Raw genomic sequence first — 26,988 nt, forward strand, 5'->3', positions numbered from 1 at the left:
TTAGCAAGAGAGGTGCTGGAAGGGTTAATTTTTAGCTATAAGTCATCTCTTCCCCTTCTGTCTCCTGAGGTCTCGGGCTCTGCCTCTTCCACCAGGACAGAGGGACACTTGTTTCCCTGTCCAGCTTTGGTGCCTGGCTGAGGGTGCTCGAGTCTTTTCCATGAAAACTCCAAGCACTCCTGGTTTGCTGTAGCACTGATTTGTCTGGAGCAGAAGCCAAGGCTGAGTGCTGAGCCATGTTCACCTTCCTGTGCCCTGCCCAGCTGGGATGGGGCTGTGCTCCTGCATCTCCTGGGCTTCCCTGCCCTCCAGGATTCCCAGAGAAGGGCAAAGGCCTCCCTTTTTCCCTAAGTAGGTTGGGGTTGTTTTTACTCCCTTTGTTAATGGAACACTCCCCCCTCAAAGAAAAACCAAAATAAAGTGAGAAGTCTTCTCCATTTGGCGGTGTGTAAAGGCTTTTTAAAGCTAAACAAGAAAACCAATTATTTTTCTAACTGCTTTACTCCTTCAAATCTTTCACTGTAATGGAGATTTAGAATCCATCACTGTTTAGCTATTATTTCTGTGTAAAGAGTCATGCCCTATTGCACCAAGCAAACAGTCAATTTTTTCCATTATACTTTGCTGCAAATAACAAGGGTATGGAATAAATGACCCATTTTGGAGCAGATCTCTCTCTGTGAGGTGCCTGTGTCCCTGGAGGAGGGCAGGGAAGGGTTAAGGCATCCCTGGGAGTTCTCTCCACTGGTGGGAGCTGCCACAGGCAGGGCAAGGCCAGCACTAAGCCATGTCCCCAGGTGCCACATCCACACATTGGGCCATGCCTGAGAGCCCTCTTGGTGGGGCAGCTTTTGCTAAAACCCAAACCCAGCCCTGCCCTGGCACTGCCCGGGGTCAGAACCTTCCCTGGAGGCAGCAGGGTCCCTTGGGATGGCTGCCTGGGGAACAGGCAGGGATCAGGAGGGCGATCCCTCCATCTCCTGCTGCTTCTCTGACTTCTGTTTAAGTGCAGGGGACTCGCAGGCGGGTCTGTGTTGTGTGAAAGTGTACTGCACAAATATGTAGCCAGCAGCTGTTTTTTTTTTTAATTAAACAGACACTTGAGGTTAAAAATCCCCAAGTTCAATGTAAACTTCCTTCTGTGCTATTAAGTTTGGATCCCATCCAAAAACTGGATAATTTTATTTTATGTCATTGAGTCTGTTTGTTTACATTTTGCATTTCATTCACATTTCACTGTTGGGTTTTGCTTCCCAGCTCAGCCTTCACTGCCAGGGAGCAGCTCCTGCCTTGGAGCTTTCCGAGGGGGAGGGCACGGTGCAAGCACAAAAACTTGGGTTTATTTAGTGCCTTTTCCTGTGTTTTGAGGCGTTTCAGTGGCAGCAGTGTCTGGGGCAGCTCTGCAGGGCTGGGCAGTGCCTGGGGCAGTGCCTGGTTCCTGTGCCAGCGGCTCTGGGGACTCGGAGCTGCCGAGCAGAGGAGGATCCAGCTGTCTCCCAGGAGCAGCTGGAAATGACAGTGAAGGCTGAAATAGGAAAGTGTGATAAATTAATGGACTAAAACACCGTGAGGGACTCGTTAAAAGAAATAGCTTTAGGAGAAGCTGTGAGGAGGATTGGAGTGTGAAGGGGAACGGGCTCTGCCAAGGGCCCGGGTGTTCCTGGGAAAGAAGGGGAAGGGCTGGTGCCTTTACACCATCTGATCATTAGCAGAAATTGATCCTAATGGGGAAGTTACAGCTTTTAATATGGTTGAGGGAAAAGGGAGGAAGCTGGAAGAGTTGATGTAGGCTGGCAAAGGAGGGGTGATGCCTCCCCAAGTGTCTTGGGGTTCAGCACCTGCAGAGGATTATTTGACTGAGGAGCAGAATCAACAAGGGAACCAGAGGAAGTAAGATTAATAGATTTAGCCTGGATGTTGAAATTAAGTTTAAGACTATCAGTAAGTGAAAGGAATAGCATAGACTGTTTCTTAAGACATTGAAGGTCTGTTAGACACAGAATGTGCCATTTTCCCAGGATTTTCACACTCATATTTCATTCTTCTTCTACAGTGTTTGACTTGCATGACTAAGTAAAGACTTTTTTCTTTCTCCTTCCCCCCTGCTTCTTTTAAAACTATTTTTTATATAGCCTGTTCCCAATTGAGGCTTTTATTGAGAAACAAATGCTTTTGGTTAGCTTCTGTGTGGAATCTGTCCAGCTTTAAACCACTGCCACGAGCAAAATTCATTGACAGAAAAAAAAATCAAAACAAACATTCCCCAAGATGGGGCACTTCTTGAAAGGGAAGGAATTTTTATATCTGTAGGTCTGTGTATAATAGCTGCACATGCATGGCACACAGAGACATTCCTGGGGCCCTGTGGGGAGGTTACATAAAGCCCAGCCTGGGCTGGGAGATGGGCACAGGTGTGTTGGGTCAGTGTGGTTTGCAGTTCAGGAAGGGCAGGAGTGCCCCTGTTCCCTGGGTGGGGCTGGTTTGCTCAGGGGCTCCGAGGGACAGAGTGCCTGGGAAGAGGCTTTGGAGCTTTTTGGCGATGTGGGGTTTGTTTTGTTTTGTTTGTTTTGTTTGTTTGTTTGTTTGTTTGTTCCTTCAGCTGCCTTGGCTCAAGGGAGCACAGTTTGAGTCAGGTCTCCTGGGTAGCTGTGTCCCTCTCATGCAAGCCTGTGTTTCTTTCTTTTCCCTTTCCTTTGGGCAGGAGCTTGTTCCAGCTTCCCTTCCACACTGAGCCTGCACCCCCTGCCTTTGCTCACAGCATCCTGTACCAGAGAGGGGAAGGCACTGAGCAGTCTCTGTTTCATCTGCCAGATGTTGTTCTGTGCTCTCACTGACCTTGAGCAAAGCCAGGTGCTGCAGAGGCAGAGCCCAGCTCAGGTCTGTGCCCTGGCAGTGCTGTGGGCTCTGCCCCACCTGGCCCTGGAGCTGCTCCTGTGGCAGCACTGGGCTGCCCAAGGGTGCCAGGAGCTAAGGGCAGGCTGAGGACAATCTCCTCTGGTTTGTGAGCTCCACATCTGCCACAGCTCAGTGCTGGACAGCTGCTTTGTGCTGCTGCTCTCCTCTCTCCCACCTTTTTTAAATTCCAGGGCAACATATTGAGGGGCTTGATTTGTTCTTGTTCCTGCCTTTGTTTTTCCAAGGCACTGAACGTGTTTTAGACAAACATAATGAAACAATTTAGAAAAATAAAAGGAATGGAAATAACCTTGTATAAAGTGGCAGAGAAAAACCATTCTTGGCATCATCAGCTGTGCTCACGGTGAGGCACAAACTATCTCAGCATGTCAAAGACACTTAAATCTGCTTCATGTGAGAAGCCCTTTGTGGAGGCAGCTCTGCAGTGCCTCCGCTGCTGGTGGGGTACAGAGAGGCTCTGGTGTCTCCTGCCTTTGCTTTGGTTTGGTTTCTCACAGGATGGTTCTGGCCAGAATTTATTATTGTTTCAGATCTGTCGGACTTCTGATCCATCCTCTTAACCAGTGCAGGGTGTAAAGAAGCAATAATTAAAACTCAAAGCCCAGACCAACCTGCACCTCACTGTTGAGTTCTTCCACTGAATGGCTGGAGGAACTGGGCTCTGTGGGTGGCTTTGTCTTGCTTTGATTTCAGAATAGTGGTACCTCCAAACCTCGTCTGTTTGGAGATGTTTGCAGTGTGGATGTGGGGGCTTTGGAAGGAGGATCATTTTCTGATCTGCCTAGAGAAACAACTGTCTTTTATCATGGTTATTGCTGGGGAGTCTTAATGAACAAAAAGACCTCCTGTCACAAGAGTCCTTAGCAAGATGTTTGTATTTTTTTTAAAGGGAAGAAAATTGTTTCTTCCCCTTTTTATTAAACAGTAATGCAGGTTCAGACTGTGTTCTGGTGAGTCTTTAATTGGCACAAAAGGGCAGTTTAGCTTCATCTTAAGGAAGAGTTGTCAAACAAGCTGGAATTGTTTGGCACTCAGAAACATGCTGAGCAATAGGCCGTGATTTGCATCTTCTTCTCAAACATCACATAGTGCTGGAAGTTACTTCATTGGCATGAAATGAGCTTCTAATGAAGACACTTCTCCAACGATGATGCTGCCCCTGCAAGCAATAGATTTCTTGTCAGAAGTGTAATTTCTGGCTGGAGAAGGCAGGTTTAACCCCCAGTGTGTTGTGGCAGCATGAGTGGCACTGAAGGAGCTGACTGGGCAGGAAGGAGTTCAGGGAGCAGGGACAGACTGGGCCAGACTGGAAATGTGCTCTGTGCTCTGACAGCCCAGGCTGTGGCACGTCCCTCCCTTTCCCCATGCCCTGCATCTCTGGAGATTATAAACCCCAGATCTTGTTTTGATCAGCGTGCGGATGTTCTGGAGCATCTTGAATTGAATCAAAGCAGCAAGAAATTGGTTTTTGCAAAGAAGCTTCTTAAATGAAAGAATTCCATTAGGTAATTTTTTTTTTTAAATCCATGTAGTAATTCCTTTAAATTCTGCTGTGTATCTCTTGTATAACATAGTGGTTTGGGCCATTACTGGAGCATATTTCGTTAACAATGTTTTTTACTTCCTGAGTGTTTTCTGGGGCTCCTTCTCCTGGCTGGGAGCTGGTGCTGTGCTGCAGAGCCTGGTGTGGGTCAGTGATGCTCAGGAGGGCCGGGTGTGCTGTGTGATGGTGAAGGATGCACACAGATGTGCTGCAGGTGTGCAGGTTCTCCCGGGTGGAACTGGCAGCCCTGAGGGTCCTGGGTGCTCTGGGAGCCTCTGCCCCACCAAGCTCAGCTCTGCTGGTCAGGAACAGGGCTGCTTCCATGTGTGGTGTGCTTTGTGATCAAACACACAAGGAATCAAGCTGGAAACCCTTTTGAAGATTCCGGCTGTTTGTTCAGAGAAGAACACGAAGCAGAAGGCTTGTGCTGCAGCTGTAGGAAGTTTCTCCTCCAGGAATGGGCTGAGCTCCTGAGGGGGCACAAGGACACCGGAGGGGCTGTGCTGTGGCCCTGGAGAGGAGAGGGGTGCTGGGGGGCTCTGCAGGCTGAGCAGCACTCTCAGGGTGATGGTGCAAACCCTCCAGCTCTGGGGGTGATGGCAGAGTCCTGCTCCGTGCACGTGCTGCTTAAACCCTTCCAAACCGAGGCTGCTCTACACCACATTGTTAATTTAACCTTTTGTTCTAATCCCTTCTGTGGCTCTCAGGGTTTAGGAGCAGTCCAGGAAGACAGGGGAGTGCTGTGCCCTGGGCAGGGCAGGCCCAGCAGTGCCTGTGTGGGGCAGAGGCAGAGGGCAGAGCCTGGCAGGGCCGTGGTCAAGTGTCACTGGTGGCAGCCAGCTCTGCTGCCCTCATGGCAGCCAGCTCTGCTGCAGCCATGGCAGCCAGTTCTCCTGCCCTCATGGTAGCCAGCTCTGCTGCACCCATGGCAGGACTCTCCTGCCCTCATGGCAGCCAGCTCTGCTGCACCCATGGCAGCCAGTTCTCCTGCCTTCATGGCAGCCAGCTCTGCTGCACCCATGGCAGGACTCTCCTCCCCTCATGGCAGCCAGTTCTCCTGCCTTCATGGCAGCCAGCTCTGCTGCACCCATGGCAGGACTCTCCTCCCCTCATGGCAGCCACTCTCCTGCCCTCATGGCAGGACTCTCCTGCCCTCATGGCAGCCACTCTCCTGCCCTCATGGCAGCACTCTCCTGCCCTCATGGCAGGACTCTCCTGCCCTCATGGCAGCCACTCTCCTGCCCTCATGGCAGCCACTCTCCTGCCCTCATGGCAGCCACTCTCCTGCCCTCATGGCAGCACTCTCCTGCCCTCATGGCAGGACTCTCCTGCCCTCATGGCAGCCACTCTCCTGCCCTCATGGCAGCCACTCTCCTGCCCTCATGGCAGCCACTCTCCTGCCCTCATGGCAGGACTCTCCTGCCCTCATGGCAGCCACTCTCCTGCCCTCATGGCAGCCACTCTCCTCCCCTCATGGCAGCCAGTTCTCCTACACTGCAGTGCCCACGAGGCCTCCCTGCAGTAATTGCCGAGGCTGCTCCGAGTTCCTGGGGATTCCTTTTCCCCGTGCTGAGGGAGCTCATTAGAGCAGCACTGCCAGCATGGGCCCTGGGTAATTGGCAGCACAGAGCTCGGGCAGCCCCTCCTGCAGTCCCCAGCCCTGCCCAGCCTGGCCTTGGGCTCTGCCAGGGATGCAGGGGCAGCCACAGCCCCTCTGGGCACCCTGTGCCACCCTGCCAGGGATTCCTTCTCAGTACTGGCTCTAGCCCTGCCCTGCTGGTTGTGAAGTGCTCACAAGTGTCTGTGGTGGGTGCTGCTGAGGCTGGTTTTGGGCTGGCACTGGGGTGTCTGTGGTGGGTGCCCAGCTCCCATCACCCCAGGCAGCTGCTGAGGCTGGTTTTGGGCTGGCACTGGGGTGTCTGTGGCAGCCTGAGCCCTGCCTCCCGTGCCAGGAGTGCGTGGTGCCCGCCCTGTGATCCCGGGGGATTGGAGCTTTAGTTGGATGGAGACAGCTTTTAGGTCTCAGGTTTCATTGTGTTGTTGTTATTGTTGTTTTCCAAATTCCCTTCCAATCCATCTGCTCTCCTGACATCCTTTTTATGTTGTTCAGAAGACGGGGAAGGAGTTGCATTGTGAGCACGGTCAGGTCAAACTCCTCACTTTTATCTCTGCTCTCTGGTAGGTGATGGGCATTTGGGGAATAAAACACTAAGAACAGGGTTTAACCAGCCTTTGTTTGCTATTGTCCAGCTGGGCTTGAGACAGCAACAGAGATGGGAACAATAAACAGGGAGAGGAAGGAGAGATTTTAAACAGAACTGTTCTTTTTCTTCTTATTCCGGTGTTCCTGGAATCTGACACATTTTGGTTTTTAGTCCCAACTGTATTAGTAAAAATAACAGACAAGCAAGGTATGTTCAGTGCAGCTCAGCACAGCTCTGCTTTTTGCTTCGTTTTTTATGCATTTAACTGCATAACATTTTTATGCAAATGCCAAAGTCTCCCCTTTTTTCTCATTGCCCCTGGTTAAATCTGTGTTCACCACGATGTGAGAGGTGTGCAGCTTGGTTTATTGGTTTAATGTTATTTGTAAGGATGTTTGCAGAAAGCTTTGCTGTCTCAGGTCACCATTGGGAGGTTTTTCTACTTCGTTTTTTCATTTGGCCTTCTGTGTTTCTGGGGGCTGGTCTCTCAGTCCCTGCTCCTGTTCTTTTCCTTAAAGCAGGTGACTGATTTTCACAGCTGATCACAAAATGAGGGAGTCTGGCAGAGAGCGGTTGTTGGGCCAGTTTTGTTATGCTAAAGAGCTTTTAGTCTTTAACATATTGTATTCTCCTGTTTTGGTGCTCTGGAGCATCCTTGGGGATCTCAGCATGACTGGCCCAGGATTGGGTTCTGCCCCCCTCACTCACATTGTAAAATCCTGTGGAATGAAAGAGAATTTCCTCCCTGGCTTTGTTTCAGATCATAAGTACCAAGTTATATACCAAATTACTAATACTGTGCTATCCCCTTCTTTCATCTTTTTTTTTTTAATCCAATCTCTGAGTGATTTGCCTTGTGGATGCCTGTGGACTCTTGGGGATGTTGTTTGTGCCCGTACCACACCCCGTGCCCTGCTCTGCTGCCAGGCACCTGGGAGGAGTTTTGGGAGGTGCAGGTGGGGCCAGGCTCCCAGGCAGGGTTTGCTTCCCCTTCTCTCCTCTCTGGGCTTCGTACCCACCCGCCCCATGGGAAGTTATCTTTGAAAATCTCCACCTCCTTCCAAAGGCTGGTTTTAATAGCTGCACTGCTCTTAATTTCTAAACCTCAGGAGTAGCTCTCCAGTAGGAATAGAGGCTGGAAAACAAAGCAATCAAAGGAAAGCTGTGCTGCTCTCTGGGCATGTTTGCTTAGCAGGGTCCCAGGGGATGCTCAGTGGAGTTCTCCTGGCAGTGTGGAGGGTGGGAAGCTGCACCCACAGCATCTCCAGCTCCTGGGGTGTGTGAGGTGTCCCCAGAGGAGAGACCCATCCTGCTGCACGTCACAACAGCAGCCCAGCCTGTTCCACCCAAGTAAATAACTCTGGGAGCAAATCTCTTGTCATACTGCCTTTATAAATACCTTTTAAATGAGAGACAAGACACGGTGGAGTCACTGGAAGGGCATCTCTGGAAGGTGGAGGAGCCTTTTCAGATCTGCTTTGTACCTGGTTGTCATTGCAGCCAGAGGAACTGAGCTGCCCTTCACTGGCTGCAGGTCTTAAAAAATCATAACTTGGGGATTGAGGATGGAGATTGAGGATGGAGATACTTCTGCATCTGCTGGGAGCTCCCTTGATGGGCCAGAATCCCTGGGAAGGAGGAGAGGAAGGGGGTGGTGGCCCTGCCCAGGGACCAGGGCACAGCCCCCAGTGAGCACAGGAGCTGGCACATCAGGGCACACGAGGCTGCACACCCTCGCCCCAGAGCACGGAATCTGGATGTGCTTATTAGATTTTCAAATGTTATTTAGCTTGATTGCAGCCTTTTTACAAAAGGAGTTAAGACATGGATATAAAAGATAATAGAACTATAAATTGCAAGTCAGGTTCTTATGAAATCAGTAAATTATTCATTTAGCAGTTGTGTGTGTGCTAATTTCATGTTGCTATGGTAGCTCGGGGTGGAGCAGGGAGGTCAGCCTGCGAGGCAGGGAGCTTTGGGGGGGACAGAGTGTGGCACACAGCCTTCAGCTGGATGATAAATTGCCTCTTTATCTGCTGTTGTCCAGGGAGAGCCAGAACAAGCCACTGAAAGAGGTGTTTCACACCAGGTAGCGGGTTTTGGAATTAGACCAAAAATCACACATTTCAGTCTTGAAATTAGTTTGAGTGTGCTTTGTCTTTGTGACATCTCTGCTCAGCCTCTCCCTGGAGACAGACAGATCCCAGCATCCCAGCCCCAGCTTTGGGCTGCCTCCCTGGCGCTGTGGAAGGTGGAAATAAGATGATCTTCCACCCAAACCACTCTGTGGTTCCATGATCCTGTGATCCCTGCTTTCTGTGATCCTGTGATCCTGCCTCTGCTATTGCTGGGGCTGCCTGTGGAAAATGGGGTTTTTCTGCTCCTGCTTTCAAGGAGGGGGCATTGTTTTCTCTTGGCACCAGCAGTGGTGGGTGGCCAGGCAGGTACTGACCAGTCTGTGAAGGACAAAGTGAAACACTTTAAAATGTGGCCAAGACTCTTTCATTCCACACCCAGTATTTTTGGGAAATGTGAGTCTTCTGAGCTATCTCGGGTACAGCAGTTGAAGACAGGATTTGTAAAGTGAGTGTGTCTTTACTGAGTGTTTCCCAGAAAAAATGGGAGGAAGGAGAGCAGAGCCCCCAGAGCCATGCAAGCCAGGTGTGTCCAGGCAGGGAGTGAGGGCTCCAGGCTGCCACTGTCCCCTCCCTGCTCCAGATGAGTTCCAGGCACCCCTGCACCCCTGAAACTCATCTGGCAGACTGTGGTACAAACGACCTGTGAGGCTGCATTTCCCAGAGGGAGCAGCATCTCTTCCACAGCAGCAGTACCTGCTCTGCTGTGCCTGCTTAATTGAGCCCACTGTGGATGTTCAGGAGCGTGGGTAGCTCATTTTTTTTTTTTGTTTTTTCCTGGGGACACCAAGTGCATGGAATCTGCATATGGGGGAGTGTTTGTGGTCTTTTGCACTGGGCAGTCCTCAGCCTTCCTGCTGGCCCACGTGCCAAGTGCTGCTGCACTCAGGTAAGGAGATAATGATCACATCATTAAGACACTACTAAGGCTGGCATTACTTGTTAGGTCAACATATCGATCTTGACATTACGCTGCAAGATTTTTTTTAGATAATGCCTGTCTGTCCTGCCTCTTGCTCCAGGAGGAGGAAAGAACAGGGGGAGAGGAAATGCAAAACTGAAAGTGTCTTGACACAGATCTTTTTCCCCCAGAATAAAAGCACTTTGCTCCTTAAAAGATTTGTTGTGCTGTGGAGACTTGCAGCCTTGTTGCTGCTGATGGGATTACTGGCAGATTTCCTTTAAGTCCATAGAAATCCCGAGGTAGTTGCTGGGCTCTGGGCAGAGGAGTTGGTCATTCTAAAAGAAGAACCTGCTTTAGCCTCGAGTGTTTGGGTGCCCAGAGCCTTGCTGGAGGCAGATGGCTTGGAGGGAGGCTGAGCTGGCCTGCCCTGGGGCTTGGCCCCAGTTCCCATGACCAATAAATGTCCCCTCAGTTCACTCCCCAGACACCCTCCCTGTGATGGTGCAGCTTTCCTTTCCAGCTCAGAGATATTTGCATTGTACCCATCCTAGAGCATATTAGAAATCTTGGAAAGGCCTTTCCTGTCTCCCTGCAGGATGAAACACCTCTCACTTTTTAATAAATTCTTGTCTCGTTATCTTTTCTGTATTGAAGCTGTCCAAGCCAGTTTTTCTCATTTCATTGGGCTCTTTATATTGTGCTACTTAAAGGCAATTTGTAAAAATAGCAGCAATTTTACTTTATATATGTATGCGTGTGTGTGTTTGCTATCACTAAAGCTTTATTTGGTAATTTAATCTGGGCTTACTGACTGCACTTTTAAGGACTTATAAATCAAAAGTGATAGTTCCAAAAACACATGATGTTTTTTAGTCCCTGACTTGCAGAGAAGCAGCACTTACACCAGTGCTGAGCTGGTTCACTATCCCTCTAAATATCTTTCATTAAGAACAGTCCATATGGTGTGTTAGGGAGAAGGGGAGTGCAGAGCAGAACCTGTGTCTGCCAAAGAAAACTGTTTTGATCTAATGTTGAGCATAGTACAACTTTGGGGGAAAAAAATAAACATTGTCAGATGGGTCCTGCCAAATTTCGTGATTTATCAAGAGTTTCAGGCTGTTCAGTGGGGGTTTTTTTTCTTCTGAATACTCCAGTTTCGGGAGTCTTGTGATTTACACAAGACTGTTCATTTTCATTTTTTAAACATGTTGTAGGAAACACCCTCAAAACATGGAGCCCGGAAGCTGCAGTGTCAGCAGGTTAACGAATACTTTGCTGTATTATATTGAAGATCTGGTGGGTTTTTAATGCCTCTTGTGATCTGGAAGTGGTGAGCTGTGGAACTTCAGGGTTTGTGTGAAAGAGGAGCTGGGAGAAGGTGACTTTTTTAGGGTGTTTGGTGTATGGTGTTTTCTGAGGTAAATCCATCAGACTTGTTCTCCCATTCCCCTGGAGCTTCACTGCTTTCACACGCTGCTTCTGCTCACCGGGTGAACGCTGCACTGAAGTAAATGTTACAGGAATAAGGTGGGGGGAATTGCAGTAGAAAATGAGCAGAGGAGGAAGATGAGGAGGAGTCCAAAGGGCTGTGTCCTCCAGCTGAACAGCAAGGTTGAGATCTGGCTGCTCCAGCCTGCCGTGGATCTGGCTGTGAGATCAGCGCTGTGGCCTTACTTATGGGAGGGGATAAATCTAATTTCTAGTGCACTTAAAACTGGGTTAGCAAAAGCACAAGCAAAATGCTGTAGAGAACATGTGCCTCAGCCTTGTTGGGTGCGACAGAGCCTTCCACTTTCCCTTAAATCCATTTCCCAGCTTGCAGCCACCACTTGGAAATGCCCAATTATAAATTTGTGAGTCTTTTCATTGCTTGTTTCCAGGTTATTTTTCTTTCTTTCCTTTTCTTTCCCCCCTTTCTTTTCCCTTTGCCTATTTTAAGCCTTGGCTCCAGAATGAACGCTCCGCTTCCCACAGTCCTTCATCACGCAATGTTTTCAGCAGACACTCAAGAATTAAACATGTACAATTTCCATAATACTGATTATCCCTGTTTAAGTGCTATTTTAGAGGGTATTAATTTCTGTTGCAGTAGCAGCCGCAGCACTTAGCGCCACCAGCCCAGTTTTCCCTCTGTGCCTTAGGCTCGAGTTTGGCGTGAGCTGGGATTTGGCTGGAATTGCTGCCCACTGCTTTTAGCCCCTGTTTCAGTGAGAGAGGAGGGAGGCAGAGCCACCCTGGCAAGGAGCTGGTGCTGGACTGGAGGAAGGCTGCCTCTGTCACTTCTGATATTTTCTGATTTTTGTATGCAGAAACACAAAGCACAATTAGAATAACAGTTATATATCCTCATTGTTATTAAAGCTTGGATTAACATGACATAAAGTTTTGTCTGGGGAGCCTTTTGCTATGGCTCAGGGAGCATTTTTGTGTGACAGTAATAGGCTACAGTTAATATACTTGAATGATACCAGAATCTGTGTAATAAGACAGAACAAAGGGGGTTTATTTGAAGCTGAATTACAAAGGTGGAATTATCATTGTGAACAATCCACCAAGATCGCAGCTTAATTATTGTATCTGGCGTTATTTCTGTGAAATAATGTGGAGTCAGGGAAGCAGGGTTAAAAAATATCCCTCGATCTTGGAAGGACATCTTGTCAGTCAGGAGGGATTGATGTGTGGACCTGTCACCTCATTCTTAACACCCAAATCCTCTCTTTGCCCGTTTTTGCCGTTTGTTTGATTTACCGAGCCTGTTTGCCGTGATTCAAGAGGCTCTTGTCACGTTTCTAGGAGAGATTCATCACTGGGACATAATCCATTCAAATAGCTTTTGGGCAAGAAATAAAAAGTGTTTGAAGCCAAGAGGTTTCAAACAAACCCTTCAAAGGCAGCTGTTGGGCCCTGCGGAGAGGGAGGAGGGAGGGCAGGGTTGTTCTCCAGGGCCTGGGGAGAACAAGGAGGGGAAAGGTGGGAGCAGTTTGGGGGAGGCAGAAGCTGGCACTGGGGAGTCTGCAATGGACAGGAGACTTCAGACACATCTCCCCTGCATGTGGCCACCAGAGGTTCAGCACACATGGAAGTGGCACCTTTGGAAAACTCTGGGCCATTTTCACGTGTGAAATGTTATTCAACTATCTTGTGTTTGTGTGGACAGTTCTCCCCCTCTGCCTGTGCCTTGAGTCCCTGTTACACAGATAATAAGAGTGGGGGAGGAGGATTCCTTTTTAAATTTTCATATATAAACTAAAGAAAATTGCTTCTTTCTCACAGAAAGTGCTTTGGTGATGTCAGGAGCGGGAGGTTGAATTGACTTCAACAACAAAAAAGCCCTCTCAGAACAGCCGCCCTTGTTTTTCCTTCAGCAGGCTTTAAAAGAGGAGTGCTGTGGTTCCAGGATCCCGGCTCTGGTGATTACCCTGTAATCCCCATGCCGTCCAGGGGTAATTAAACATTGCAGCTGAACCTTGGTTTCAGATGCCTGGGTGAGGCTCTGTCAGGCTGATGAGATTTGGCGTTGTTGACACGTGTAAAAACTCAATTTAGCCAGCGGTAGCCGTGGTTCCTGGGCACTCAGCCCCTCTCCAAACAGGCTGACCTGGGCAGGGCAGGATGCACACACCTCCGAGGGCAGGGGGACAGGAGCTGTGCCCAGCACAGCAGCTCCACTAATTGCTTTCTTTTGAATATTATATTCAGCCTTAATAGCCTGCTCTCCTGGAGGATTGCCTTTCCCAGCATTTGTTGTGGCTCTCTCCGGAGTGGGAAGGGGAGGAGCTGCAGGGAAGGGAATCAAGGTGGTACCTGAAGATCCCATCCCAGCAGCCCAGAGTGGTGTTCCTGTCTGAGTGCCCTGATTGAGCTGGGCTGGAAGGGCCAGGCTGCAGCCAGTGTCCCCAGGTGCTGAGTGGTGGCAGTGGCGTTTCATGTCCTGTAAGCCAGGGCTGCGATTGCAGCCACACGGTGATGATTTAACATAATGATGATTTCTGCCCTGAACAGGCTTAAGAGAATCATTCCCTCAAGTGCTTTGGGCCCCTGCCCTCTCATCAGGACTAACTGGGGTACTTTAAGAGGTAAAGAAGAGTCCAAAGCCCCGAGCAGCAGAAATCAGAGCAAGTGCTTCGTGTTGGTTATTTCTCCTCTCGAACTTGTGGCGTGGGTGGTGCAGGGATGTGCTGGGGCTCTGAGCTCAGGAAAATCCACATCCCAGGCTCTGGGTGTTGCATAGCTCTGGTCTATCCAAGCAGGTTCTGAAAGCAAAGCCAGGGACTTGTCTTCTCCTGTTCTTATCATTAATTTGTGGCAGTGGAGAATCACTTGTGCTTCCTGTGCGTGGGCGCTGCGAGCTGCCGGAGCGAGCAGCCTGTCTGTGTGGGGGCACTGCTCCTACAGCCTCAAAGTCATTTCTAAAAAGTGGTGTGTCATCAGGGTAATGAGTTTGGTCAGAGTACAGTTCTCTGACCACTCACCCTGCCAGCAGCTGCACAGGGGGAGGATTTGGAGTGCTCTGCACAGGCAGAGCTGCTGCAGCCAGCACCCTCCACCTGCTGCAAAGCCAGACTTGGAGGGTGGGCTTGGGCCCCCTGGCCAAAAAATGGCACCTTCTTGGCTGCAGCATCATCAGCATGGTCACAGAAAGGGTCTGGTTTGCATACTGTTTTTCCATAAATTAAAAAAAATCCCTAAATGTAGAGAGATAAGCTGTGTTTGATTTGGGGTGCAAAAATAAGGGAGGATAGTTCTGTTTAGAACAAACAGCCCTGGAAAAATATTCCTTAATATGCAAGTCAGTATATGAAAAGAACAATAAAAGGGAAAAGGAGCCAGCAGGAAATAAAATGAAACTTTTTTTCATTACAGTCAAAGAGAACTTAGATGAGTTTTCCTTTGCTAATAAACTGAAGTTTGATTCTGCAGCTGAGCCTTTAGCTGGAGCTGGCTGTGGCAATTGTTCATCCCTTTTTTTTTCAAATCTGGGCAATAAAAAAGCCCTTCATGCATCAGGAAGCCTCGTAATGCAATCCTTGTCTTATCTTCACACTTATTCAGCAGGTATTTACGGAAGGGCAGCAGGAAGCTCTTTAAACCCGATCCTGTTACTTTGCTCAGGATGTCTCTTAATCAGATCTGTATCCCTGAGTCTGGCCTGCCCTGGGACTGCTGCAAAGGCATCTGTGAAAACACCCCTGGTTTCCTGTGAATAGAGTTTTTCTCGGTGTTCTCAGCAGCAGGGAAGGCTCTGAGCTGGGTTTTGTGTGTGGCTTCAGGGCACTCAGGGAAAGCCCGCAGGTTATTCATGGAATGCCAGGATGGTGTGAGCGGGGAGGGACATGAAAGCCCATGCAGTGCCACCCCTGCCATGGCAGGGACGCCTCCCACTGTCCCAGGGTGCTGCACGCCCTGTCCAGCCTGGCCTGGGGCACTGCCAGGGATGGGGCACCACAGCTGCTCTGGGCACCCTGTGCCTCACCACCCTCAGGGAGGAATTTGTGCCTGATATCCCTTCCAAACCTACTCTGGTCATCTTGATGGAGTCCTCTGGGCTTGAGTGCTGTGGCTGCAGCACACCCAGGGCAGAGGCTGGTGCTGAGCTGGTGCTGTGGTGAATGAAATGGCAGTGTCCCTGTTGCTGCAGCCAGGAGGGAGGGCCCGTGTTTAAATCTGGCTTTGCAGGCAGTGGTGATGGCAAAGCCCATCAGGAGAGGCAGCTGCCCCTCCTCTGGCGCTTCCAGAACCAGCTCCAACCAGGCCTGGTGGGCAGCACCTCCAAGTAGTGTTTGGAAAAGCAAACAGATTGCAACTTTGCAGCGCTAATATGCAAAGGAGCCCTGTGAAGGGAGGAAGAATTATTTCTGCTGACGGTGCCTAATGTTCCGTGAAAGTAAAATCACCAACGCCTCGCACCTGGCTGGCTGGAATGCTGAGGGAGCAATGTTCCAGCATGGCATTGCTGGGCTGCCGGCCCAGAGGGGAGGAGAGGGTCCTGCCCTGGCCCACGGCACCCCTGGCACTTACCTGGATGTGCCCACCTGGCCTGAGGGCACCTGAGGGAGTAAAGGAGCTCCTTGGATCTTTGCTGCTGCTGGCTCTTGTGATGTTTGATCTGTTTAAGCTTCAGCTGAGGAATGGGTTTGCACGGAGCTCTCAGCCTTGGCTTTCCAAAGAGCAGAAGTCCTCCAGCCTTTCAGCATCAGAAGCTTAAACCTGGAAACCTAACAGCACCAGTGTGAGCCCCAGTAGAATGGTTAAAATTATTGTGTGTGCATATAAAAAGTACCCCTTGGGTGGGTTTGCCTCGGGTCTTTATTTGGTGACAGCTCCCTCAGGCAGGTGGGGAGGGCACATGGAGCAGGATGATGGAGCTTGGATTCTTCATTCAGTTCTGAATCCCACAGAAAACGCTTGCCAGAAGTTGTTCTGTTGTTGGGGAAGTTTGCAGGAAATAATGCAGAGTCTGTGCACGTGTGCAGGGAGATGGGGCCTCAGTAAAGAGCTGGAGAAGGATGAGTGTGGGAGGGGATGCCCCAATGCCAGCAGGGAGCTAAGGCAGAGCTCCAGGATGGTGCTTGGCCCTGGGGCCACGTGCAGGTCACTGAAACGTCTGTAACTCAATTTCCCTTCTAGTCCCACCCTCTTCCTTGTCTGTTCGATGGGTGAAACACAAGGATGTTTTGAGGCAGGGTGAATTAAGTGTTTGTAAGGGAGGCTGGATCCTCTCCAGCAGATGTTTGGAACAGGATTCTGTTCCTGCCTCTCTGGGGAAGGGCGGTAGCAGCAGCTCCATGATTTAACCCCAGTTTCAGATGGAATGACTGGGTTTGGCTGCTGTGGCCCCTGTCTGTGGCCAGCTCAGTGTGTGTGTGTGTGTGTGTGTTACACTGATGGGTACAAAAGTGTCATTGCAGGAGCCCTTGATTTGCTTGTGTGACATGTGCCATCTGTGTCACCATCCAGAGCTATTCCAAGCCCTGGGTGGTGGCACCCTGGGGCCTGCTGCTGTCCCTGGGGACTCTGTGAGCCTTTGGGCAGTGCCACATCCCTGCCCGTTCTCAGCTGGACAGTCCTGCAGAGCACTCTGAGCTCTGTGGGGCAGTTCTCCATGGCTGAAGGGCTCCACCAGCACCTGCTGGGTTGTTCACCCTGTCCTTGGGGTTTGTGTGTCTGTGGTGACCTCGAGGAGCTGTCTCAGGTCCTTGCTGCAGGGTGTACCCCTGTACCCCATTCCCTGAGGGTCCCAGAGCCCTGGGCTGCAGCTGGACATTGTTCCCTGTGGCACTGCTGGCCTGGAGAAGGGCAGGGGACAGGGATGTCCCTCTGGCTCCTGCCTCTCTTAATCCATGTCAGAAATGCAGCACTGGAGCCTGTTTCCCTGTCAAGCCAAGGGGATCAGGGGAGAGCCGCTTGTGCTGCAGGCAGGGATGGTTCTGGACAATTGGACCTGGCTGCAGGACTTGATTGCAGAGTCACCCCTGCCCAGGCTGCAAACCCCTGCCCACAGCTGGGCGAGGGGAGCTCTGCTCTCTGTATTGCCTGCAGCTGGATTGCCTGGTGCAGCACATTCTGGAGTGCCTGGTGCTGTGCCTGGGAGGTGAGGGACCCTCCTTGGCAGAACTGTGTGCTCTGTGTCCCATTGCCATGCAGGGACCCCTGGCTGGGTGGGTGTATCCTCCCCTTTGGAGAAATGTCCCTGCAGTTTATCCATCCCAGCCATTCTGCTGCTGGGGAGGTTATTGCCTTATGCCACTGCCTTCTTGCCTTCTTTCCCTTGCTCTTGTCACCACCTTCCTTCTCTGCAGCAGCCCCAGAGGCTGAGGACAGAGCTGTTTCATGTTTCTGAGTTGTGCATTGGTTTGGTGGGGTTTTCTGCCAGAGCCTGTGTTCCCTGTTGGTGTTGTTGGCTAACAGGTGCTGGAAGTCTAGGGGCACAAGGGAAGCTCTCAGTCAAGACAGCAGGTAAAGGAACACTCCAAGAGTCCTCAATAGTTTATAACTTGATGGGAGCTTTGCTTTCATCAATACTCCCTGTTATTAATGCCAGAGAAGGAATTAATGAGAAATGGTCCATGAAGTCATGTTTAATTTGTCCTGCTGTGGAAGGCTGTTTTTTCTGGAGAGCATTAGTCATTCTTACATCCCCCTTGGTAGAGTAAGCGTTGAGTAACACGCTCATGTTTTGCAGGAGCATTTTGAAGCCCGACAGTAGCCCCAGTGCATTTTGGCAAGCACTGGGGATGCTCTTTGCCATGGCACGGCTGGTGAGCAAGCCCTGAGATTAACGTGATTGAATGACTGTTTTAATTTCAGCCCTGATGGAGCAAAATTAGTTACAATGATATGTGTGTGTTGAATAAAATTGTAGTTTTATTAGCTATAATTGCTGAAGAAGACTTTTTAAAGCCTTGACTGCTGGGGGGAAAAATTGCCAGCACTGGAGTTTGTGCTTGCACAGTATGGCATTGATTGTTAGCGTGGTGCACAATCCATCACCAGGGCACATGGGGAGCTCACCCTGTGCCCCCAGGGAGCACAGAGGAGGTGAATCCCTCCCCAGGGAGCTGGGAGCCGGGGTTACCTGGGGAAGCTGGAGCAGAACTCCCAGCCTGGAGGTCCCTGGAGCCCTGGCCAGGATGGGGTCAGGCTGGTGGCAGAGGGACCAGCCACGCTCAGGGTTGGCTCTGGTGGGGTCATCCGTGCTGGGACAGTGCTAAAGGAGCCTGGGTGTGATGGTCAGGGGGCCTTGGGGAGCCCTTGGGCAGGAGACAGAGCTGTGCTGGGAGGAGAGGAGTGTGTGTGACAGAAAGAGGGGGGATAATTTGTTTCTTTGTTTAATTCTGTTGTAATCAAGCCCAGAGGCCTGGTGTGGGGGAGCCGTTTCAAATCGTCTGCCATGCAATAGGCATTTGTCTTAATTTATGTGGGGGGAGGTTGTAAATCTGTAGGAGCTTGGATTTCACATGCGCATTTCAAATAACAGCACCTGACAGTTCACTGGCAGCTCAGAGGTTTTTCTGCTTCAGAAAACAAAATATTGGAGGAGTTGTGCGGTGTGGATAAATAATTTGAGGAATTAGACCAGAATGTCCAGCACATTTTTCTTGGAAGAGCAGAAGAGGTGATAGACCTGTAAAGTTCAGGAGTCAGGGATGGAGGGAGGAGAGGCACAACTGAATTGTTGGGGCTGAAAGTTGTCCTTCAGTGATTCCTTCCCTCCCCAGCCCCAGCTGGAATTGCCCTCCTGATCCACTCCAGGTGTCAATCCGTTTGTCTGCCCTAATTCTTCTTTACCTTGAAGGGATGGAGAGCAGAGTGCCAGATCTGCTGGGGAGTGTGGAAAACACCCCCTCCACCCCAGGGAGGCACTTTGGGGAGCACAGGAACACCTCAGCCTGCTCTGGATGTGCTGGAAACTCAGGGTTTGGATCAGGAAAAGCCTTCCTGGGCTGGGTGGGGAGGCACAGAGGCTGCTGTGTGTCCCTCCAGTGTAGTTGTGGTGGTTTCAGTGTGGAAGCTTTACTCAGTGAGTAAACTGGACCCAAATGGAAGAAGCAGAACGTGGAGGTGTGGAGTGGTGGTGGGAGTTGCTCCTGTGCACACAGGCACACCCTGTAAGGAAGGTTGGCTTCACAAGGAGGGCCCATGGGCACCTCTTGGGTCTGTGTCCTGCTGGCATCGTGCAGTTGGAGAGATACAGGATGAGGCTTAAAGTTTTCCAGGAAAAAAAATGGTTTGGTCCTTCTGCTTTCAGTGGCAGCACAGTGCTCCAGTTTCTGCAGCACCACCCTGGAGATTCCTCTGGAGCCAGTGCTGGCTTTTGGAGGGCACTCAGCCTGTGGGTGACAGCGTCAGTGACCAGGGGCTGCGCTGGGTCTGAGCAGCTCCTCGTGCAAAAGAGGAGTTGAGAATCCCAAAGAGGAAAGTAGGAGGGATGACTAGAGAATACTGTGTGTTCTTGTGCTGGGCTAGATCACTTGCATTAAATTCAGAGACTTTCTGGGTACAATTAATAGTCATTTTATTTAGGTCACCCTGGTTTTGTTGCTTTAAATGTATGCCTCCATTAAAATGGAAGAAAATCAAATACATTTATCTCCGTGGAGCCTTTTGTGAACTGGTTGGGCATATTTTAAATAACCCTGGGAACTGTTAGGATTATTAAAGCCTTTGGCTCCTCCAGGTTTTTTTTTCTTTCCTCCTATTCTCCCCTATTCCTCCTTCCAGGCAGTGAGTAATGAAGTGGTAGAGCCCTTCCTTTTCTCAGAGCCCCAAGTGGATTGGAAAAAAAAGAAGTTAAATAAACTGAAGCCCATTAGTTAGGCTTTATGTAAGAAACTGGGTCTGCATTGGCTGTATGGATGGGCTGTGCTGGGACAGAGAAGTCTGGGGGCCTGAAGTGTCCATTTTTAACCAGTGTTCACTGGCAAGTCTGTTTTCTTCTTTTTTTTAGTTACCTCAAGTCCTGAGACTGTTCATTTTGTACCTCTCATTGATGCTCAGAATGAGTCTGCATTAATCAGCTCCTTCAAGGCTCCATCTGGAGCCATGCTCCATGTGAGGAGGCTGCCTTGGGTTCCCTGCTGGTGTCTGAGTGCCCTGGGAGGGGGTGGCTCAGCCTCCCCTCCTGTGCTGGGGCATCCAGGGCTTCCCTGGGGCTGGGGTCCGGCCAGCAGCACATGGTGGGTGATGGCCAAGCCTTGAGGGTGGCAATTCCATCTTCCAGGCCTGCTTCTAGCCCAGGAAAAGCCTTCCTTGCCTCTTGTGTGCAAAGTGAGGGCTGCATGTTTTGAGCTGAGACCTGGAGCAGTTGCAGTTGAGCATCTCTGGATCTCGGCGAGGCAGGGGCTGGAGGAGGGGTTAACTTGGGCACTCACAGCCCTGAATGTGCTCGAGTTTCTGCTGTGGGCTGGTTTTTTTTCTTCCCTTCCCCTGAAACAGGGATCAATTTGCTTAGTGCAGGGTTTACTGGCGGTTACCTTGACTGTGTCCCTTATTTCTCCTTGATGAGAACTTGAACAAGCCGCTTGTGTTTGCCTCCCAGAGAACCGTGAGAAACGGGCTGTGTGTGTGAGGCACTGTGGTTTGCTCATTCTATTCAGCCCTTTGTATATTCAAATTCTTCTAGTTTGAGTTCTTGCTGTTCTGCCAGATTTCCATACCATTGATGGGTTTTCTGCATTAATAAGTTTCTCTCCCCCCTCCCTCCCATACCCTCGCCACCTTTTTGCAACTGGTGAAAAGTTTTTCTGAGCCCTCTCCACATTGATTTTCTTCTCCTGCTTGTCTCACCAGCTCTCAGATGTTTTATTTTGCAAAGCGTTAATAGAATTTTCCTTTTGCCACTGCACTTTATCTATTCAGGAGGTTTCAAGAAGTCTCATTGTGTCACTGGACTATGGAGGAAAGAGGCTATTCTTCTGCTACAATGGCTGCCCTAAAAAATAACGCAGGGTGGGGTAAGCACAGAAAGGGCAGAGACGGAGATAAAATGTTCTGACCTTAGGAAAGAGAAAAGATAACCAATTAGACATTGTTGAAAGGGCACCAGCTGGCTCAAAGAGCACCCCACTGATCATTTTTTCTTCAAGGCATACTTGGGCCGCGACTGAACTCAGCTGCAGAGACGCTCCCCCCGTGCAGGTTTCATGTGTGCAGTGTCGGGGCTGAGCCTTTTCCAGGAGCTGCTGCCCAGCCCTGATGCCAGCAGTTGGTGCTGCTGGAGGGGGGCAGTGCCCACTGCAGGGTGCCTGTGCTCCTCGGGGCCCCGGGAACCTCCCTCCTGGATTAGCCCTGCAGCCCGTGCTTGTTACTGCTAATAGGGATTTATTTGCATGAAAAAGATGCCTGCCAAGATCATCATTCCAGCTTGGTACACATGGCACAGAGCCCTGTTTGCCCAGAGGATGGTGTTGTGTTGGACAGGTGGGAGAAGAGAAGGGAACTGCAGAGCCCAGTGTGGCTGGGGGCTGCAGCCAGAGCCCCTCAGCCCTGCAGGGCTGGGTCTGGTGCCATTATCAGCCCCTCCTCTGCCCCTCAGCCCTGCAGGGCTGGGTCTGGTGCCATTATCAGCCCCTCCTCTGCCCCTCAGCCCCTGAGGAGCTCTTGAGGCTGCACAGGAGCTCTGGGGTGCTGCTGCTGCCTGCAGTGACTGAGGCATGGCCATGCTGGAGCATCTCTTCTCTCCCTAACCAAGCCAGCAGTGTTTTTGCAGTCCCCAGCAGGGTCCTTGCAGGAGGAGGTGTCATTTTGGCAGGACAGTAGAGCCTGCACTCAGCCTGGGGGGACAGGAGACGTCCCTGTGCTCCTGCACATCCAAGAGCTCCAGGGGTTCTGGGATGGGGTTGGAGAGAGAAAATTCCATATTGAACCTTTTGCAGCAGGGGTTGGGTGGGGACAGAGGGTGGCACTGGGAGCTGTGATGCCCCAGGAAACAGCAGCAGGTGCAATGTGTAATTTTTGGTTCCAGTGAGGCCAAGACCTGCGAGAATGAAAAATAAGGATTGCTGAGCAAACATAACCCTGGAGCAGAGATAAGCAGGGTGAAGGGCAGCCTGGTCCTTATCTGCCTCCTGGTATTGCTCATCCTGGGGAGTTTTCCCCCCTGGAGGGCAGACAGACAGCAGGACAGAGGGCTCTGTGCCTAATGCAGTTTGGGTTTTTCAGTGCATCAGCACCTTTAGGTCTCAGACAAGATGGGTATCAGGAGACCTGCATTTCTGCACCCTCTCAGGCCACTGCTGGCACTTTCTACAAAACATTTTGACTAAAAAAGTTAAGAACAACTTAAGCAGAGACGAGTTTTCAGATGCATTTCGGGCATCATGTAAGGTTTTGCTGCGCTGTATTTCTTTACAATCTCCTGGAACATATTACAGTCCTTCAGAACCTCAGGGAGGTTCAGCTTGTGTTTTCACCACCTTCCCAAACTCTTCCTCCCCAGCCAAGGCTGAAATTTTTCACAGACATAGGCTGGATGTCTGTCTGTCGCCTAAGAGGACACTTGGGGGGACAGGTGGACCCTTCAGTGGCACTGGGTGAGATGAGGAGAGCATGTAACTGCATTGTAGATCACTTAGCTGAAATAAATGATTTATGGAAAGCCAGAGTACAAGCTCAAGGAAGTACAGAAAAATTATTGGTGGGAAAAAAACCCCAAAAACCACAAACAAAAAAAATCCCAAAGCCACACCCCAGACAAGCAGTGGAGTCCTTTAGAAGATGAAACCTTTTCTTTAAAGTTCTTCTCCCTTCCTGCAACACCTTCTGTAATTCAGTGTTAGAGGTTTTCATCATCCCTGAGTTTACAGCAGGGGATTGCAAGTTTAATTTCATCTCAGAGCTTGTCCAGGCCATGTCCAGTGCACATGGACCCACCTGCCCCAGTCCTGCAGCCTCAGAACAGCAGCTCGAGGTGTGATAATGCTGGGGAATCAACCCCAGCACCACATCCTTGTGCAATAAGTGCAAAATTTTAGGTGTGGCTGCACAGATTAAATGGAGGTGGAATAAATCATGCAAATCCTAATGAAAGTTGAAAGCAATTTGGTTGCACTTCAATACGTTTCATCAGTCATCTCTCTTCTGAAGTGGAAATGCCGAGCCTGATGCGAATTAAAGTTTCTCCCTCCTCCCTCTCCCCTCTCTCCTGCAGCTTTTCAAAAGCCCTTTTGAAAACCTCTGAATACCTTTCTTGGCTGACCACATTTTACCCTGCTCGTACCTCTTTTAACCTAATTCTCAAGCAAGACAGTGACTCTAAATTTGGAGGAGTCATGGGCTTGATTTGCATCCACACTTCCTCCCTTGGCCCTTGCCGGTCTCCCTGCGAAAGGGAGATGAGGCACGGCCAGGGACTGATGTGAAGTGGAAGAGCTGCTGAGATATTTGGCTGTTCAGTGGTCACTGCTCTGCTTCAGGATCAGCTGTCAGCAGGGCAGGGAGGGGGACACCAACAGGATCCCAGGGGGAGGAGCTGCCCCTGGCCAGAACCAAGGGGTTCTGCTCTGCCTGTCCCCCTCCCTGGCGTGTGTGGTGTGTCTGAGCTGCCAGCTGTGTTAAAGCACAACTCTCCCCTCTTTGTCTTGCAGGTAGAGGATGCCATGCTAATGTTTGACAAGACGACCAACAGGCATAGAGGTAAGAGGGACTGGGGGCTCTCACCTCGCTGTGTGTGGCAGCTTCTGCATGGGGGACCAAAAACCAGATTCAGTGAGATGAGCCAGTGGCTAAATCATGGCACTAAATCCTCTGTCCTGCAGGTAGCAGAGGAGGGGTGGTTGGCATGGAATGCCCCATGCACGTGGATTTTCTTGTTAGGAGTGTCTTTCCTGGTCAGTCTAATGGCCAAAGTCAGGGATTGTAGTAGCCTGGAAAGTTCAGCAGCAGTGAGCAAAAGCCTTGCTCAGGAAGATGAGCTCTTCCAGCCAGGGAGAGTGTGTGAGCAGGCAGTGCCCTTCCATTTGTAACAGGGACCTCTTCAAAGCTCTTGCTTAGGTTGAAAAGTTCAACCTGTGACAACTTCCTTTTATATCCAGGGAATTTTCCACCCTTCCCCATGAAATCCCCCTTAAATGGGCCATAAATACTCCTCTCCATTCAGGATCTCAGCACGGTGTTTGTTGCATTTAAAAGCTGCCTGGTGAGGAGCTTTGGTGCTGGGCACAAGGTCCCCCATGGCCCTGTGGCCTGGGGGCAGCTGGGGGGCTCAGCTCCCAGCTAGGGGGGCACTCAGCAGCTTTGGTCTCTGACACAGGTGCAGGTGTCTCCCTTTGCTGAAATGTCCCAAATCCCAGGCTGGGTTCCCCCCTGGCTCTGAGCTCTGATCAGATCCCAGGCTGGGTTCCCCCTGGCTCTGAGCTCTGATCAGATCCCAGGCTGGGTTCCCCCCTGGCTCTGGGCTCTGATCAGATCCCAGGCTGGGTTCCCTCCAGGCTCTGAGCTCTGATCAGATCCCAGGCTGGGTTCCCCCCTGGCTCTGAGCTCCAGATCCCAGGCTGGGTTCCCCCCTGGCTCTGAGCTCTGATCAGATCCCAGGCTGGGTTCCCCCAGGCTCTGAGCTCTGATCAGATCCCAGGCTGGGTTCCCCCAGGCTCTGAGCTCTGATCAGATCCCAGGCTGGGTTCTCTCCTGGCTGTGAGCTCCAGATCCCAGGCTGGGTTCTCTCCTGGCTCTGAGCTCTGATCAGATCCCAGGGCTGGGTTCCCCCAGGCTCTGAGCTCTCTGTGCTCTCAGCTCGCTGTGCCTGCCCTGCCCAGGCTGTGCTGCCAGGGTGTGCAGGAGGCTGTGCAGGGACAGGAGAGCAGAGCAGGGCTGTGTGAGCCCTTCCTGTGCAGGATCCTGTCTGGTGTTGCCAAGGTGACCCTGCTCTGTCCCTGGCTCGGTGCTGCTGTAAGCACTTCCAGGCAGGAGGGCACAGCAAGTGTTGGTGTCTGTGCTCTGGGAGTGCTGAGCTCTGCTCTAGCAGCCCTGCCTCAGCCCTGCTTCAGCATTTCTGGGCTCTTTGGGGAGCCTGCAGGCCTGAGCCTGGGTAATGAGCCCCGCAGGATGCATTGGATGCATTCCTTGGCCAAAACCATCTTTCCACTGCCTTACCAGGAGCAGAGTCTGCTGAAGATGAGTGCTGCAGGTCTGGGGGGCACCTTAGCTCCTGTGAAACCTTTTGGGTTTTCCACAAAGGGCTCTTTTCCCACTATGTGTGTTGAAGATGAGAGGCTACAGGTCATCCTTTCTTTTACCCCCTGGGAATTCTGTGAATTTATTGGCTAATTTTTTTAATAGCTTGTTTTTCCTACATGTAAGCCGTGACATTTTGCTCCGCATTAGCATCCCTGTGTGAGCTCCTGGACGAGATCTAAGTGGGGAGGGACTAAAAGCCCCTAAGGACCAAAAGCAGGCTCCAAATGCCCCTGGATGGAGCATGGATGATGTTACCCCACAACTTCCCCTGAGCCCCAGAGTCAGACTGTGCACCCAGGTCTGTCCCTCTGGGGCCAGGTTGGGCTGGAGTCCCTTTCCTGGTGAAGAAGGGAGATCTCTGGCACTCAGGAGACTCAGCTCTGTTTGGGAGGCTGTATCCAAGGGAACAGGCTTACCCACTGCTGGGAGAAGGGCAGTGCTGCCTGTTTGCTGGGATTAGCCAGAATTCTGTGAGCAGGGAAGAGGGGCTGCACAGCTCCAAAGGACAGAGGGGGCTGAGCTCTGGGCCCTTCCCTGCCAAGCACAGGTGGGAGGAAAAATCAAGTACAAAAAGCAGAGTAAGAGTCATCTTCATCTTCACACTTGAATTTATCCAGCCTTTTGTGGCATTTCTTCCTGCTCTGCACAGGTAGCTAGTGCTAATCAGCCTAATGAACTGGCTCAGGGCTGGGGTGATGAAGTGAGTTCTGCCGCCTCCACCGCCGATAAAATCACCCCACATTTTACAAATTGTGGCACTCTGATTGTGGTGGAAGCGTGTTAAAAATGCACTAGTGTGCAGCAACAGTGTTAATGGCAATTCTTAATACCACTTGTGGGTTGCAATCTGTATCTTCAAATTAGCCAGGGGAAGGAGGAATGGCAGATAAAACATCCGCTGTGGTTTGCTGCGCTGGTCTCTGCCTGCAATAATCACCCTGGGCACAGGGAGGGAGAAGGATTAAAATTCACTCCCACTGCTAGAAGGTGAGATGAATTTCCTTGCAAGAAAATGGAGAGGGTTTGTTGACACAATTCTGGCACGTGTGTGTTGCTCCTGTGTGTGCGTTTGGGGAGTGTGGAACTCACCTGCCCCAGCACTGCTCGGTGGAAATGCAGGGATTGAACCAGGCAGAGGAACAGGGGTTCTCAAAAACTGCTCACCCTGCCTGGAAAACCCCACCCAAAATAAAACTTCATGCCTGGCATGGAGCACTTTGTGTCTGTGGTGGACTTGATCTGGGAGATCTTTTCCAGCCTTAATGATTCTATGATTCTATAACCTTAGAAATGCCATCAGGCCAGTCATGCTGTGTCTCTGCCAGGGGTATTTTAATGTCCAGCTATTCCTGGATGTTCTCTAAGGAAAATAAGACTCAGCTCTTGCATTTCATGCTGATCTGTTTAGCCATATTAAAGGCAGGCTGCAAAATCTGTGTTTAATTGGAGTGATTATGGTTTTGTGTATTGTAGGCAAGACAATCCCTAGAATCACTGGGGTGATCCAGGGGTTCTTCTGGCTGTGGGCACACAAAGAACCAGCACCTGATAAACAAATACCCCTGGGGCAGCTTGTTTAGGTGCCTTTTTTTTTTTGGAAAGAAAGTGTTGGTG

General features: G+C 50.7%; 1 protein-coding gene across 11 annotated transcripts in view; it reads left to right on the plus strand.

Annotated features, from left to right (window-relative positions):
* Positions 1 to 26,988, plus strand: part of MSI2 (musashi RNA binding protein 2) — a 200,867-nt gene that overhangs the window by 97,717 nt on the left and 76,162 nt on the right. For all 11 annotated transcript variants that reach the window (XR_013184893.1, XR_013184894.1, XM_077188823.1 and 8 more), the window contains one exon: positions 23,787 to 23,835. Coding sequence is in view for 9 of the 11 variants with exons in the window: in XM_077188823.1 (XP_077044938.1) it covers positions 23,787 to 23,835 (49 nt within the window). In the remaining 2 variants the exon portion in view is untranslated. The remainder of the gene's footprint in view (positions 1 to 23,786; positions 23,836 to 26,988) is intronic.

This window comes from Agelaius phoeniceus, chromosome 20, assembly GCF_051311805.1.
Source record: "Agelaius phoeniceus isolate bAgePho1 chromosome 20, bAgePho1.hap1, whole genome shotgun sequence".
NCBI lineage: Eukaryota > Metazoa > Chordata > Aves > Passeriformes > Icteridae > Agelaius > Agelaius phoeniceus.